This window comes from Trachypithecus francoisi, unplaced genomic scaffold (genome assembly GCF_009764315.1).
Source record: "Trachypithecus francoisi isolate TF-2019V2 unplaced genomic scaffold, Tfra_2.0 Lachesis_group12, whole genome shotgun sequence".
Lineage (NCBI taxonomy): Eukaryota > Metazoa > Chordata > Mammalia > Primates > Cercopithecidae > Trachypithecus > Trachypithecus francoisi.
The window spans coordinates 46,094,133-46,111,902 of record NW_022681457.1 but is presented as its reverse complement, the minus strand read 5'-3'; the positions used below and the strand labels follow the sequence as shown (position 1 = coordinate 46,111,902).

The 17,770-nt window shown below is 37.3% G+C and overlaps 1 protein-coding gene and 1 pseudogene across 2 annotated transcripts in view; one reads left to right on the top strand and one right to left on the bottom strand.

Annotated features, from left to right (window-relative positions):
* PRKACB (protein kinase cAMP-activated catalytic subunit beta) overlaps positions 1 to 17,770 on the bottom strand; it is a 170,662-nt gene that overhangs the window by 88,191 nt on the left and 64,701 nt on the right. The window contains exon 1 of one of the 2 annotated variants that reach the window (XM_033225407.1): positions 2,026 to 2,315. The exons of the other annotated variant lie outside the window; for it this stretch is intronic. Coding sequence (XP_033081298.1) covers positions 2,026 to 2,212 — 187 coding nt within the window. The 5' untranslated portion in view covers positions 2,213 to 2,315. Of the gene's footprint in view, positions 1 to 2,025; positions 2,316 to 17,770 lie in introns of those variants that run through there. 2 annotated transcript variants of the gene reach the window in all.
* LOC117091323 lies at positions 12,831 to 14,346 on the top strand (annotated as a pseudogene).

The following is a 17,770-nucleotide window of genomic DNA, read 5'->3' as shown; positions in this document are numbered from 1 at the left end:
TATAACTTTGTACAGTCAGAACTCCTTCTATAACTCATTCATCAAATAAATAAAAATTGTGTTTTCACCACCAAAATAAACCTTGGAATTCTGAAATGATCGGATTCCTCTATTTCAGCTCTATCAGTGTTTTCTCCTCTACGACAACACATTTCATAATAGGAAATTATAGCTTTATGCTACCATACTCATCCTTACATATAAAATTATTATCTCTTTATGGTATTTGGGGATATAAAAAGGAAAGTCAAGTAGAGGAATACTTAATTAATGAACATTCAGTTACTCTTTAAACTGAATCATCCATATTATTTGCAGCACTACGTGGTTTCTTACATCATGCATATTATGTGCAGCACTACGTGGTTTGTTCCTAATTTTATTTGTGTACAATGATCCTATTTGTTTTGACTTCACACAAAAAAAACAAAAAAACAGAAGTTTATCCCATAGAAATCATGGCTCATGATACTATTTTTCATAACTAGATTTTAAAATATGTTTTAGAAAGCATCACAGGCCCCATACGTTTAAAAAGTGGTGAAAGTCCAGTTCAAACATAACTTTTAATTATTAAAAACCCCTAACATTCATTTATTTGAGATACTTTTACTAAACACCCAGTATATGAGGAGCAGGTATTAATGAAACAGAAATTAATTAAATTGTCTTCATTCCTCATTTAACTTTAAATTAAAAGATATTTGAAACACATAAAAATAATTTCCAAAAGGATTTAGGAGAGTGCAATTTAAAAGAATAGGGAAAGGACAACAATTAACAAGCTTTTGTTACATAGTAAAGTTTAATAATATACCACTATTTCAATATTCAACAGTTCATTAACTTGAAGATATATATTCACATTCCTCATCTATCAACTTGCTATACAGTAAAGACTATAAATAACCCAAAACCTTTTAAGTGGAATAAAGGCAGAAATATATGTTTTCCTCAATTTCCCAAAAATAGTTTGAAGAATGTAAAAAAATTTCTGATTCAGTAAAAAATTAATTCAAATAAGCTTCTATAACACTGTCAAGGTGCTGTATAAACCTAGGAGTAAATTCTGTAAGCCATTCTTGATTTTGCTGTTGTTGTTAAACTGAGTTTTCTTCCTTAACTGCTACCAAAGACATAAACAGAAAGAGTCAAATCCTAGTGCTATTTGATGATCAAACAAACACACAAAAGAGGGCAAAAGTTTCAAGGGTAATTCTATTGTTCCTCTAATTGGAGTCACAGAAATACCTTGAGGAGGGTCCAAGGTGAGATGTAGAATGGCGGCACTAGTATTGTTTATATGTGCAATTTATCTTTTACAGTGTATGGCACCAGAAATGGTTCCACAGCACCATTTTAGCAAAGTTGTAAGTCCAAACATTTTAACATGCCTAGAAAGAATGTGATTCATGCATAACCAAGTTTTCCCTGCATTTGAGTCATATGTATAAATAGCATAAAATATAATTATAAAGTTTTTGATATCCATAAATGTTATAAGTGTAAGAATTTAGATAGAATAATTATAGTTTTATTTTAGAAATTCCTGTTTGTAAAACTGAAATAACTTTCACACATACATTTAAAAATAAAAACATAGCAAACACAATAGAAATGTAATTATAAATTCAAGAGTCTTGTTGCCCCTTTCAAAGTTTAAAGCTTATAAATACAAGACATTTTAAGAAGTAAACAGATGGTTGTTTCTAAAACTTATTTCATTTTAATGTAAGAACAACAAAAAAAAGTACATTAGAAATGATGTAAGAATTTTATAGAAAACTTTGTCACTGATATTGAACTTAAATAGTCAAAAATAAAACCACATAATGATGAAAGCCGAATGATTCAGCTCAACTTATAATCAAGTTTTTATGGAACTCTCTCAACTTCATCTTGCAAAATGTCCTTGTGAAAATCAGAAAACGACAAACAAAAGAGGGTTCTTTACATTTGATTGTAAAACTCCAATTACCATTTTAGTTGCTAGTTATAATGTATCATTTAAAAAACAAAACTTACTTGATCTGTCCCATAAGGCAGTATGTTCAGAGAAATGAAGGCTGTCATTTTCCAGAGCTGTTTTCTGATCATGTGCAGTACCTTTAGAGTGTCTATGAAATAACCGGTTAGCAAAACCTTCCAATTTCTGAAGAGCTGTAGTTGTACCTGTACACTGGTTACAAGGTGGTTCTCTATAAGCTGCCATTCATGTGCACTTTACTTAATGTAACTGCAAATGTTTCCAGAAGGAGCTCACAACTTCTTACACAGAAGCTAAGAGCTATGCATGTGTCAAACTTCCTGTTTGCAGGGTATTCAAACCACTACTGCTGTTCTGTTTCCTGTTAATATAAAACAGCACATTACTGAGCTTTTCTTAGCAACACTTTTCAGCTAGAGATGAGGATTTTAAAAACTTGCAATACCTCCTTAAAAGGCTTTATGTTTGGTGTTTTAATATTAATATATAGGCTAATGAGAACATTAAATATAAAGCTTTATAAATATAGTAGGCTGAACATTTTTTAAATAAAAGAAAACTAGTTAAACACGTATGACAAATCTATGCAAACAATTGAAGGCCAAGCCGTCCTCCAAATACAACATGCTAAAGACAGGTTGTATTTTTTCTAGGAAATCAACTAATATACAGATTTTATGAATCCTTATAAGCAGCTAACTTTTCATTAAAAAAACTAGTATGATATGGGTATGACAAAACTCTTGCAAAACAAATTTATCACACATATAAATAAAACAATCTGAAATAGCACTTTAAAAAAATGCAATGTTTCTAATTCATTGATTTAGGCCTAATACATACAGGAACTACAGACACTTAGTATGTCAGTACTGGTTATCAAACTTATAATCTGATGACATATGTCTATTACCAGGGGTGTCTTTTAAAACATTCTAAAATTTGCAAAGAAAGAACAAAATACAAGATTTAAATTATATAAAATCCACCATAGCAAGAAATTTCAATTGAAATAAAAAAGTTCCTTCTAGTTGGCTGAGACATGTTAATTTTAAAATCTTACCACTGAAGACTACTACTTACCTAAACCCCTGATTTAGTGATCTCACTTAGAAACATCTATTTTTTTTTTAACGGAGTTTCACTCTGTCCCCCAGATTGGAGTGCAGTCATGCGACCTCTGCTCACTGTGACCTCCGCTCCTGGGTTCAAGCAATTCTCACCCCTCAGCCACCCGAGTAGCTGGGATTATAGGCGCGCACCACCATGCCCAGCTAATTTTTGTGTTTTCAGTAGAGATGGGGTTTCTCCATGTTGGCCAGGCCAGGAGTTGTATGGCCTGTGATAGGCCCGCTTTGGCCTCCCAAAGTGCTGTGATTACAAGCATGAGCCACCTGGCCTGGACAAAACATCTCTTTTGATTAAAATTAAATAAAATTTGCCTTGTCGATTTTCAGGAAAGAAAGTAACCTGTGGCATTTAACAAAAAATTTGAGTACTTGTTTTTTGACCCTAAAGGATAAGAAATTTCTGTGGTTCTCTTTGGAAGCAGAGGGGAGGGGAGGGAAGGGAAGGAAAGAAAAGAAATAAAAAGATCTATCAAAACAATCTATCTAAAAAAATTTTAGTTCAGATTTACTGCCAACTGTTTGACAAACATAAAAAATAGAAACAATAGTGACAAGTAAAATAAATAGGCACAATAATGTAATCAAATTAGGACTACATACAAGGCCAATAAGAAAACACTGACTAATGAATTTTGCCATGTAACAGCTCCTTTGTGTTGTGCAATGGAATTTATATCAATCTAAACAAATATTAACAGTATCTATAAGATAAACTTCAATTTGTAGCTTTACGTATAAATATTATGTGTGAATAACAGTTAACAAAACACTGACCAATGATTTTTGCCATGTAATAGCTAATTTGTGTATACTTAGTTTAGTGTAATAAAATTTATATCAATCTAAACAAATATGCAACAGCATCTCTATGACAAACTTCTTAAATTTGTAGCTTTATGTATAAATATTATGTGTGCATAACAATAATTTGTTTCTTAACATCTGGTAGTGCCTTACACAAAACAGACACTGATTAAATGTCTGTAGCCATCAATAAATATCTACAAAGCATGGACTGATTCTGTAAGGGAAGAAGTGGATAAAATTACTGAATTCCCTTGATTTGCTCTACTGAAGGAAATTCTAATCATCTTCAAGGCTCAGTTCAAATGTCATCTCTTCAGTGAAGTCTGCCACATACTTCCTAGGAAAATAAACTTTGCTGCTTTGTTTTCACTGATCTCATAATATTATGTTAAAAGGTACTGTTTATGAATTTATATGATTCTAAATTGTGAGTTACTTGAATTCATAAATGCATGTATTACATACTCAATAAACATACGTCAAAAGAAAAAAGTATTCACTCATTTTTAACAATTTAAAGGTTTAAGTAGAATCACTGAATACTTGAAAATGTTTGAATTTTATTTATGATGGAACCATATTTATAGATAATCCAACAAGCACCAAGTTGCTCATATAGAGAGACAACAGTAGTAGAACTGTTATCATCGAACTTCTCCTTTTTTCTCTACACTGTTACTAAATTTTATTCATTCTTTGAATTACATTTTTACTCAGTGCCCATGTGGACTTCTTAAAATAACTTGTTTTCCCTGCTTCCAATCACCCTCTTTAATCATTCACTTCTCTGACATATCAACCTCCCCCAAATATTACATTCATGGTATTCCATTGCCAAATACACAAACTAATCCTAACATTTCAGCTCAACCATATTCATTTTTAACACATATCTAGCCAGATTTTTATTTATATTCAATGTTGCTCAAGTACAGAAATTGCAGATTCCTAACTAGAACACTAAAATTACTTTATTTAAAACAATGCATAAGTTTTAAAACAAAATTACTAAAGCAAAAAGAGTAAACTTCACTACATGAGTATCTTGAAAACACAATTTTTTTTTTTTTTTTTGAGACGGGGTCTCGCTCTGTCGCCCAGGCTGGAGTGCAGTGGCCGAATCTCAGCTCACTGCAAGCTCCGCCTGCCGGGTTTACTCCATTCTCCTGCCTCAGCCTCCCGAGTAGCTGGGACTACAGGCGCCGCCACCTCGCCCGGCTAGTTTTTTGTATTTTTTTAGTAGAGACGGGGTTTCACCGTGTTAGCCAGGATGATCTTGATCTCCTGACCTCGTGATCCGCCCGTCTCGTCCTCCCAAAGTGCTGGGATTACAGGCTTGAGCCACCGCGCCCGGCCAAAAACACTATATTTTAAATCTGCACTGTTTTAAAAATAAAATTGTTTCAATTTGTTATCAAGTCCTTCCAGAAAATAGAATATTTAATGTTTAAAGCAGTGTTTCTATATATGGTAATGTGACCAGGAAGCTACTGCTATGGAAGTGCTTCGCATATTTGATTTTTGACTAAAAAAAAAGAAGAAGAAGAACTCTACTGGCATCTACTGCTAGAAAGAAACAACTGCAGTTTTAACTAAAACTGAATTCCTTCATAACTGAAATTAATTTTAAGAAGTATATTGCTTGTTATTCTTCCTGGTGGTGTTTCCACAAATTTAATTTGCACTAAATATCTCACCATGCACACAGAATTTACCAGAATAGCTTATCTTGCAGTTAAATAAGATTCTAAAACTAGAGAGTAATCAACTTCATGAGGTTGATTTTATTCCTCATTCATTCTGCATTAATTTTTAAAATTATAGAAAATTTCAGAGTTGAACCGGCTTCAACTGCCATAAAATGCCACAAAATACTGGTTTCTTCTATTTAATAATAGTGATGACACATTTACCAAGCACTTCACAACATATAAAGTGATTTGCTCTGTAAAACCATTGTGAAATTATTGTAAGGCACATGAGATCCTTACAAATAAAGTAAGCAGCACAGGTATTATTATCCTTATTTTAAGATATAAAAAATAAACTTATAAACATTAAGTGACTTGCCCAAAGTCACCTAGGTCTTCAGACTCCTAGATCAGGGTTCCTTGTACTGCAAGACACTGATTACCACAAGAAGTAAACACTTTTTTAAAATGCAGTTATTTTCCAAATAAGGTTAAGAAGTGGGGCTGAAAGAATAGTGGTGGGTAAGACTGGTTCTTGGATATATTGCCCCAGGTCTGAACAACTGCTATGAGAAGGTTTTCATTAAGATGGTCACCTATAGTCATTCAATTTCATTGTCCATGTTTCTTACAATCATCTTGGAGCCAAGCAGAACTACGTACTTTAGAGTTTAAAGGTTAAATAAAAGAAAAACATGAAAACATATTTAATATGTAAATGATGTATTTGCTCCATGTAGAGGACAAATGACATGACTATAACTCCTGCTATTCAAATAAAGGTTTTAGGGTAATAGTGTTGCTTTTTCCAGAATGTTATATATAAGTGGATTATAGACTACGTAACCTTTTCAGATTGGCTTCTTTCATTTAGTATAGTATGGCAATTGTGATTTATCTATGTTGTGTATCTTAATAGTTCACTCATTTATATGGCTGAATTCTACTGTATGGAATTACCACAATTTATATATCCATTTACTGTTGAATTGCATTTGCACCTTTGTCAAAAATCAATTGACCATATTTGTGTGGGTCTATTGCTGGACCCTCTATTCTCTTTCACTGGTCTATATATGTGTCAATTCTTTCACCAATACTACACTGTCTTGATTACCATAGCTTTCTAGTAAATCTGAAATCTGATAGTGTAAATCTTCTATTTTTTTTTCTTTTTGTCTTGAGACTGAGTCTCACTCTGTCGTCCAGGCTGGAGTGCAGTAGTGTGATCTCGGCTCACTGCAACCTCCGCCTCCTGGGTTCATGCCATTCTCCTGCCTCAGCCTCCTGAGTAGCTGGGACTACTACGGCACCGGCCACCACGCCCAACTAATTTTTTGTATTTTCAGTAGAGACAAGGTTTCACCGTGTTAGCCAGGATAGTCTCGATCTCCTGACCTCATGATCCACCTGCCTCGGCCTCCCAAAGTGTTGGGATTACAGGCGTGAGTCACAGTGCCTGGCCCTTTTTCCTTTTTTTCTAAGTTGTTTTGGCTATTACTGTTTCTTCACCTTTCCATATAAATTTTAAAATCAGTTTACCTATGTCTACAAATATAATCTTGCTGGGATTTTATGTGGATTCTGTTTATTGGAAGAAATGACGTCTTAACTATATTGAGTTTTTCAATCCATAATCATAGCATGTCTCTTCATTTACTTGGGTCTTCTGATTTCTTTCATCAGTGTTTTATAGTTTTCAACATACAGATCTTGCACATAATTTTGTTAGATTTATACCTAAGTATTTTAAAAATTGGAGCTATTGTAAACAGTTCTTTACAAATGTTTTGAGGTAAACAAAGCACCTGGAAGCTCAAACTGGGTGGAGCCCACTGCAGCTCAAAGAGGCCTGCCTACCTCTGTAGACTCCACCTCTGGGGGCAGGGCATAGCCAAACAAAAGGCAGCTGAAACCTCTGCAGATTTAAATGTCCCTGTCTGACAGCTTTGAAGAGAGTAGTGGTTCTCCAGCATGGAGTTTGAGATCTGAAAATGGACAGACTGCCTCCACAAGTGGGTCCCTGACCCCCGAGTAGCCTAACTGGGAGGCACCCCCTAGTACGGGCAGACTGACACCTCACACAGCCTGGTACCCCTCTGAGACGAAGCTTCCAGAGGAATGATCAGGCAACACCATTTGCTGTTCAGCAATATTCACTGTTTTGTAGCCTACGCTGCTGACACCCGGGCAAACAGGGTCTGAAGTGGACCTCCAGCAAACCCCAACAGACCTGCAGCTGAGGGTCCTGACTGCTAGAAGGAAAACTAACAGAAAGGACATCCACACCAAAACCCCATCTGTACGTCACCATCATCAAAGAGGAAAGGTAGATAAAAACCACAAAGATGGGGATAAAACAGAGCAGAAAAGCTGAAAATTCTAAAAATCAGAGTGCCTCTCCCCCTTCAAAGGAACGCAGCTCCTCGCCAGCAACGGAACAAAGCTGGACTGTGAATGACTTTGAATAGTTGAGAGAAGAAGGCTTCAGACGATCAAACTTCTCTGAGCTAAAGGAGGAAGTTCGAACCCATCGCAAAGAAGCTAAAAATCTTGAAAAAAGATTACGTGAAGGCGTAACTAGAATAACCAATGTAGAGAAGTCCTTAAATGACCTGATGGAGCTGAAAATCATGGCACAAGAACTACGTGACAAATGCACGAGCTTCAGTAACCGATTCGATCAACTGGAAGAAAGGGTATCAGTGATTGAAGATCAAATGAATGAAATGAAGTGAGAAAAGAAGTTTCGAGAAAAAAGAGTAAAAAGAAATGAACAAAGCCTCCAAGAAATATGAGACTATGTGAAAAGACCAAATCTACGTCTGATTGGTGTACCTGAAAGTGACGAGGAGAATGGAACCAAGTTGGAAAACACTCTGCAGGATATTATCCAGGAGAACTTCCCCAACCTAGCAAGGCAGGCCAACATTCAAATTCAGGAAATACAGAGAATGTCACAAAGATACTCCTTGAGAAGAGCAACTCCAAGACACGTAATTGTCAGATTCACCAAAGTTGAAATGAAGGAAAAAATGTTAAGGGCAGCCAGAGAGAAAGATCGGGTTACCCACAAAGGGAAGCCCATCAGACTAATAGCAGATCTCTCGGCAGAAATTCTACAGGCCAGGAGAGAGTGGGGGCCAATATTCAACATTCTTAAAGAGAAGAATTTTCAATCCAGAATTTCGAATCCAGCCAAACTAAGCTTCATAAGTGAAGGAGAAATAAAATCCATTACAGACAAGCAAATGCTGAGAGATTTTGTCACCACCAGGCCTGCCCTACAAGAGCTCCTGAAGGAAGCACTAAACCTGGAAAAGAATGACTGGTACCAGCCACTGCAAAAACATGCAAAATTGTAAAGACCATCGATACTAGGAAGAAATTGCATCAACTAATGAGCAAAATAACCAGCTAACATCATAATGACAGGATCAAATTCACATATAACAATATTAACCTTAAATGTAAACAGGCTAAATGCTCCAATTAAAAGACACAGACTGGCAAATTTGATAAAGAGTCAAGACCCACCAGTTTGCTGGATTCAGGAGACCCATCTCACATGCAGAGACACATATAGGCTCAAAATAAGGGGATGGAGGAAGATCTACCAAGCAAATGGAAAACAAAAAAAAGGCAGGGGTTGCAATCCTAGTCTCTGATAAAACAGACTTTAAACCATCAAAGATCAAAAGAGACAAAGAAGGCTATTACATAATGGTAAAGGGATCAATTCAACAAGAAGAGCTAACTATCCTAAATATATATGGACCCAATACAGGAGCACCCAGATTCATAAAGCAAGTCCTTAGAGACTTACAAAGAGACTTAGACTCCCACATAATAATAATGGGTGACTTTAACACCCCACTGTCAACATCAGACAGATCAACGAGACAGAAAGTTAACAAGGATATCCAGGAATTGAACTCAGCTCTGCACCAAGCAGACCTAATAGACATCTACAGAACTCTCCACTCCAAGTCAACAGAATATACATTCTTCTAGCACCACATCGCACTTATTCCAAAATTGACCACACAGTTGGAAGCAAAGCACTCCTCAGCAAATGTAAAAGAACAGAAATTATAACAAACTGTCTCTCAGACCACAGTGCAATCAAACTCAGGATTAAGAAACTCACTCAAAACCACTCAAATACATGGAAACAGAACAACCTGCTCCTGAATGACTACTGGGTACCTAATGAAATGAAGGCAGAAGTAAAGATGTTCTTTGAAACCAGTGAGAACAAAGATACAACATACCAGAATCTCTGGGACACATTTAAAGCAGTGTGTAGAGGGAAATTTACAGCACTAAATGCCCACAAGAGAAAGCAGGAAAGATCTAAAATTGACACCCTAACATCACAATTAAAAGAACTAGAAAAGCAAGAGCAAACACATTCAAAAGCTAGCAGAAGGCAAGAAATAACTAAGATCAGAGGAGAACTGAAGGAGATACAGACATAAAAAACCCTTCAAAAAAATCAGTGAATCCAGGAGCTGATTTTTTGAAAAGATCAACAAAATTGACAGACCACTAGCAAGACTAATAAAGAAGAAAAGAGAGAAGAATCAAATAGATGCAATAAAAAATGATAAAGGGGATATCACCACCGACCCCACAGAAATACAAACTACCATCAGAGAATACTATAAACACCTCTATGCAAATAAACTAGAAAACCTAGAAGATATGCATAATTTCCTGGACACTTACACTCTCTCAAGACTAAACCAGGAAGAAGTTGAATCCCTGAATAGACCAATAACAGGCTCTGAAATTGAGGCAATAATTATTAGCCTACCAACCAAAAAAGGATTCACAGCCAAATTCTACCTGAGGTACAAGGAGGAGTTGGTACCATTCCTTCTGAAACTATTCCAATCAATAGAAAAAGAGGGAATCCTCCCTAACTCATTTTGTGAGGCCAACATCACCCTGATACCAAAGCCTGGCAGAGACACAACAAAAAAGGAGAATTTTAGCCCAATATCCCTGATGAACATCGATGCAAAAATCCTCAGTAAAATACTGGCAAACCAAATCCAGTAGCACATCAAAAAGCTTATCCACCATGAACAAGTGGGCTTCATCCCTGGGATGCAAGGCTGGTTCAACACACACAGATCAATAAACGTAATCCAGCATATAAACAGAACCAAAGACAAGAACCACATGATTATCTCAATAGATGCAGAAAAGGCCTTTGCAAAATTCAACAGCCCTTCATGCTAAAAACTCTCAATTAAATTCGGTATTCATGGAATGTATCTCAAAATAATAAGAGCTATTTATGACAAACCCACAGTCAATATCACACTGAATGGGCAAAAACTGGAAGCATTCCCTTTGAAAACTGGCACAAGACAGGGACGCCCTCTCTCACCACTCCTATTCAACACAGTGTTGGAAGTTCTGGCCAGGGCAATCAAGCAGGAGAAAGAAATAAAGGGTATTCAATTAGGAAAAGAGTAAGTCAAATTGTCCCTGTTTGCAGATGACATGATTGTATATTTAGAAAACCCCATCGTCTCAGCCCAAAATCTCCTTAAGCTGATAAGCAACTTCAGCAAAGTCTTGGGATACAAAATCAGTGTGCAAAAATCACAAGCATTCTTATACACCAATAACAGACAGAGAGCCAAATCATGAGTGAACTCCCATTCACAATTGCTTCAAAGAGAATAAAATACCTAGGAATCCAACTTACAAGGGATGTGAAGGACTTCTTCAAGGAGAACTACAAACCAGTGCCCAACAAAATAAGAGGACACAAACAAATGGAAGAACATTCCATGCTCATGGATTGGAAGAATCAATATCATGAAAATGGCCATACTGCTCAAGGTAATTTATAGATTCAATGCCATCCCCATCAAGCTACCAATGACTTTCTTCACAGAATTGGAAAAAAACTACTTTAAAGTTCATATGGAACCAAAAAAGAGCCTGCATTGCGAAGACAATCCTAAGCCAAAAGAACAAAGCTGGAGGCATCACACTACCAGACTTCAAACTATACTACAAGACTACTGTAATCAAAACAGCACAGTACTGGTACCAAAACAGAGATATAGATCAATGGAACAGAACAGAGCCCTCACAAATAATACCACACATCTACAACCATCTGATCTTTGACAAATCTGACAAAAATGAGAAATGGGGAAAGGATTCCCTATTTAAATATGGTGATGGGAAAACTGGCTAGCCTTATGTAGAAAGCTGAAACTGGATCCCTTCCTTACACCTTATACAAAAATTAACTCAAGATGGATTAAACACTTAAATGTTAGACATAAAATCATAAAATCCCTAGAAGAAAACCTAGACAATACCATTCAGGACATAGGCATGGGCAAGGACTTCATGTCTAAAACACCAAAAGCAACGGCAACGAAAGCCAAAATTGACAAATGGGATCTAATTAAACTAAAGAGCTTCTGCACAGCAAAAGAAACTACCACCAGAGTGAACAGGCAACCTACAGAATGGGAGAAAATTTTTGCAATCTACTCATCTGACAAAGGGCTAATATCCAGAATCTACAAAGAACTCAAACAAATTTACAAGAAAAAAACAAACAACCCCATCAAAAAGTGGGCAAAGGATATGAACAGACACTTCTCAAAAGAAGACATTTATTCAGCCAACAGACACATGAAAAAATGCTCATCATCACTGGTCATCAGAGAAATGCAAATCAAAACCACAATGAGATACCATCTCACACCAGTTAGAATGGCAATCATTAAAAAGTCAGGAAACAACAGGTGCTGGAGAGGATGTGGAGAAATAGGAACACTTTTACACTGTTGGTGGTACTGTAAACTAGTTTGACCACTGTGGAAGACAGTGTGGTGATTCCTCAAGGATCTAGAACTAGAAATACCATTTAACGCAGCCATCCCATTACTGGGTATATACCCAAAGGATTATAAATCATGCTGCTATAAAGACACATGCACACGTATGTTTACTGCAGCACTATTCACAATAGCAAAGACTTGGAACCAACCCAAATGTCCATCAATGATAGACTGGATTAAGAAAATGTGGCACATATACACCATGGAATACTATGCAGCCATAAAAAAGGATGAGTTCATGTCCTTTGTAGGGACATGGATGAAGCTGGAAACCATCATTCTGAGCAAACTATCACAAGGACAGAAAACCAAACACCTCATGTTCTCACTCATGGATTACACAGAGGACTACATTCAAACAGGTCCTGGACAGCTGTATGCCTACTCAACCCGGCTGTTCACCATTGATTGCATCAGCATCCCATACACATGGAACCACACCGTTTTCTATGATCAGGCACGGGGAAGAATGCCTTTCTTGGTTGAAACACTTCATGCATCCTCTGTGGAATCTGACTATAACCAGTTAGAAGAGACACTGGGTTTTAAAATTCATGCTTCAATATCCAAAGGAGATCACAGTAATCAGTGCCCCTCTGGGTTTACCTTAGACTCAGTTGGACGTTTTGTGCTGATGAGGAAGAATGTGCAGCAGGGAATCCCTGCTCCCATACCTGCCTCAATGCCATGGGGACCTACTACTGCTCCTCCCCTAAAGGCCCCACCATGGCTGTAGATGGAAGAACTTGTCAAGATACTGATGAGTGTGCTTTGGGTAGGCACACCTGCCACGTTGGTCAGGACTGTGACAATACGATTGGATCCTATCGCTGTGTGTCCGATTGTGGAACTGGCTTTCAAAGAACCTCTGATGAGCTGAGTTGTCAAGATACTAATGAATGTTAAGAATCCAGCCCCTGTCACCAGCTCTGTTTCAATGCCACAGGAAGTTTCCACTGTGGATGTGAACCTGGGTATCAGCTCAAAGGCAGAAAATGCATAGACATGAACAAGTGTAGACAGAATGTATGCAGACCAGATCAGCACTGTAAGAATACCCATGGTGGCTTTAAGTGCATTGATCTTTGTCCAAATGGAATGACCAAGGCAGAAAAGTCTTGATATTGATGAATGTAAAGATGGGACCCATCAGTGCAGATATAACCAGATATGTGAGAATGCAAGAGGCAGCTATTGTTGTGTATGCCCAAGAGGTTGTCGGTCTCAAGGAGTTGGAAGACCCTGCACGGATACTGATGAATGTGAAAATACAGATGCCTGCCAGCATGCGTGTAAGAATACCTTTAGAAGTTATCAATGCATCTGCCCACCTGGCTATTAACTCACACTCAGTGGAAAGACATGCCAAGATAACGATGAGTACCTGGAGCAGAATGTACACTGTGGGCCCAATCGCAAGTGCTTCAACATGAGAGGAAGTTACCAGTGCATCAATACACCCTGTCCACCCAACTACCAACGTGATCCTGCTTCAGGGTTCTGCCTCAAGAACTGTCCACCCAATGATTTGGAATGTGCCTTGAGTCCATATGCTTTGGAATACAAACTCATCTCCCTCCCATTTGGAATAGCCACCAATCAAGATTTAATCCAGCTGGTTGCATACACGCAGGATGAAGTGATGCATCCCAGGACAACTTTCCTCATGGTAGATGAGGAACAGACTATCCCTTTTGCCTTGAGGGATGAAAAGGAGTGGTGTATACAACACGACCACTATGAGAAGCAGAGACCTACTGCATGAGGGTCTGAGCCTCATCCTACAGTGCCAATGGGACCACTGAGTATTCATAGTTTATACAGCTGTGTCTGCCTATCCATACTAAGGAACTCTCCAAAGCCTATTCCACATACTTAAACCACATTAATCATGGCAATCAAGCCCCCTTTCAGATTACCGTCTCTTGAACAGTTGCAATCTTGGCAACTTGAAAATGGTGCTACACTCTGTTTTGTGTGCCTTCCTTGGTACTTCTGAGGTGTTTTCATGATCCCACAATGGTCATATCTTGAAGTATGGTCTAGAAAAGTCCCTTATTATTTTATTTATTACATTGGAGCAGTTACTTCCCAAAGATTATTCTGAACATCTAACAGTATATATCAGGTTTATAGTAGTGTAGTACCTAAGATCATTTTTCTGAAAGCCAAACCAAACAACAAAAAACAAAAACAACTGATTCAAAGTCAAATAGAGTTTTTGAGCATTTGACTATTTTTAGAATCATAAAATTAGTTACTAAGTATTTTGATCAAAGTTTATAAAATAACTTATGGAGATTTTTGTAAGTATTGATACATTTTAATAGGAGTTACCTATTTTCATTTTAAGGAGAAAAACACGACTCATTTTTAAAAATATAGTACAGCTACTAAAAGTCTTGTTTGATCAGTGATTTTGTGAGATCAGCTGAACTACTTATGATAAAAATTTTAAAAAATTGCTTTGCCCTCATGACAGTTGTTCATGGCACGGAACTTCAACATTTTAATATAAACTTTCATCCAGTTATGTTTGTAATTTTACATTCCAGAATTTTTTTTTTTTTTTTTTTGAGGCGGAGTCTCGCTCTGTGGCCCAGGCTGGAGTGCAGTGGCCGGTTCTCAGCTCACTGCAAGCTCCGCCTCCCGGGTTTACGCCATTCTCCTGCCTCAGCCTCCCCAGTAGCTGGGACTACAGGCGCCCGCCACGTCGCCCGGCTAGTTTTTGTATTTTTAGTAGAGACAGGGTTTCACCGTGTTAGCCAGGATGGTCTCGATCTCCTGACCTCGTGATCCGCCCGTCTCGGCCTCCCAAAGTGCTGGGATTACAGGCTTGAGCCACCGCGCCCGGCCACATTCCAGAATTTTTTTTATTTTCCTGTCAATTAAAACAATTTTTAAAGATACCAGTGGGACCGGTTTGTTTTATTAAAAATCTCGTATGTTCAAATTAACATAAATGTTAAATGTCAATACACTGTACATGGTGGTAATGGACTAAGCAATTGCCAAGATGTATTCTATTTTTATGAAGTGTATATATATTACCTTAGTGTACATTTTCTATACAATATCTTTTTTTTTTTTTTTTTTTTGAGACGGAGTCTCGCTCTGTCGCCCAGGCTGGAGTGCAGTGGCCGGATCTCAGCTCACTGCAAGCTCCGCCTCCCGGGTTTACGCCATTCTCTCGCCTCAGCCTCCCGAGTAGCTGGGACTACAGGCGCCCGCCATCTCGCCCGGCTAATTTTTTGTATTTTTTTAGTAGAGACGGGGTTTCACCGTCTATACAATATCTTGATGGATTCTTTTACAAATTTATTTTATAAAAAAACAATATTACACTAAAAAACGTTTTATTAGATTGGTGCACAAATAACTGCAGTTTTCACCATTACTTTCAATGGCAAAAACCTCTATTACTTTTGTACCAACCAAATATATTGTGCATTGCTACTATATATATACATATATATATACACATGTATATATATATATATATACACACACACACACATATATATATATTTTTTTTGTTTGTTTGTTTGTTTTTGGAGACGGAGTCTCGCTCTGTCCCCCAGGCTGGAGTGCAGTGGCGCGATATCGGCTCACTGCAAGCTCCGCCTCCCGGGTTCACGCCATTCTCCTGCCTCAGCCTCCCGAGTAGCTGGGACTACAGGCGCCCGCCACAGTGCCCGGCTAATTTTTTGTATTTTTAGTAGAGACGGGGTTTCACCGTGGTATCCATCTCCTGACCTTGTGATCCGCCCGCCTGGGCCTCCCAAAGTGCTGGGATTACAGGCGTGAGCCACCGCACCCGGCCGCTACTATATATTATTTTTATATATTACTTTTGCTAAACTCAGTTTTAGGAGACTTTCTTTTTGTAGATTTCTTGGAATTTTCTATGTAGGCAGACATGTCATCTTTCAACAGAAACTGTTTATTTCTAATCTGTATGCCTTTTATTTATTTGTCTCGTCTTATTGCGTTGGTCAAGAATTACAGTGCAATGTTGAACAAGAGTGGTAAGAGTGAACATCCTTGCCTTATTCCAAGTCTTAGGAAGAAAGCATTCAGTTTTTCATCATTAACTACTACAATGTTAGCTGTAGACACTGTTGTGTAGATGCCCCTTATTGAGATTTTTCTTTTTATTCCTGGGTTAGCGGAGAGTTATCTTAGAAGGATGCTGAATTTTACCTAATGCGTTTTCAGCATTTGTTGATAAAACCATGTGGTTTTACCTTTTTAGTCTACTAATGTGGTGGGTTGCTATTAATTTTCAAATATTGAACCAACTTTTGAATTATCAGAATGAACACCTTTTGATCTTGGTGTAATATTCCTTGTATATATTGCTGGATTCAACTTACTAATATTTTATTGAGGATTTTTCTGTTTGTGTTCATAAAGATATCTTGTTTGGTAGTTTTATTTTCATGTGCCATCTTTGCATGATTTTGGTAGCAGGTTAAGATTGGCTTCATAAAATAAGTTGAGAAGTATTCTGTCTTACATTTTTCCAGAAGAAACTGTGAGAATTGGTATTTCTTCCTTAAATGTTTTATAGTTTTCCCGGGACAGTGTTTTTTTTTTTGAAGATTACAAATACTAATACAATGTCTTCAATAGACATAGTATTATTGAGTTATCAATTTCATCTCGAATGAATATTGGTAGTTTTTGTCTTTCAAGAAATGGTCTATTTCAACTAAGTTGTCAACTTTGTGTGAATAAAGTTGTTTCTAATATCCCCTTAGTACTCTTTTAATGCCTGTGGCATTTATACAACATTACATTATTTATTTTGTTGGTCAAATTATTCCACTTTGACCATGGGAAGTTCCATCAACTTTCTCCTATGTCCCTTTGATATGCCTCCATCATTGTGTATGTGTGCATGCATACATACATACATGTGTATGTGTTTGAGCACTTCCTTATTTTCTAGCACTACAAGATGCCCCATGCTCACTTTGTGTATTTCCTGCCCCAGCCCTAGAATCAGGCATTTCTCCAAGGAGCCTTAGTTCCTTTTATTGGAGAATGGTCTTAGAAATCAAGATCTGGGAAGTGGGTACATTCATCCACTGGGGTGTTATTGCTTCTAGGCCCTCTTTTCTGTGAGCAAGGAAATATATGTGTATATTAACATTTGCATATTCCTTTATCTATAATTATTTCCATATGTAACTGTGTCTATAAGCAAAGCATAAGTTCATTCTGGTTTCCAGCTCTAACGCATTACTACACGATTTCTTCTAGCTG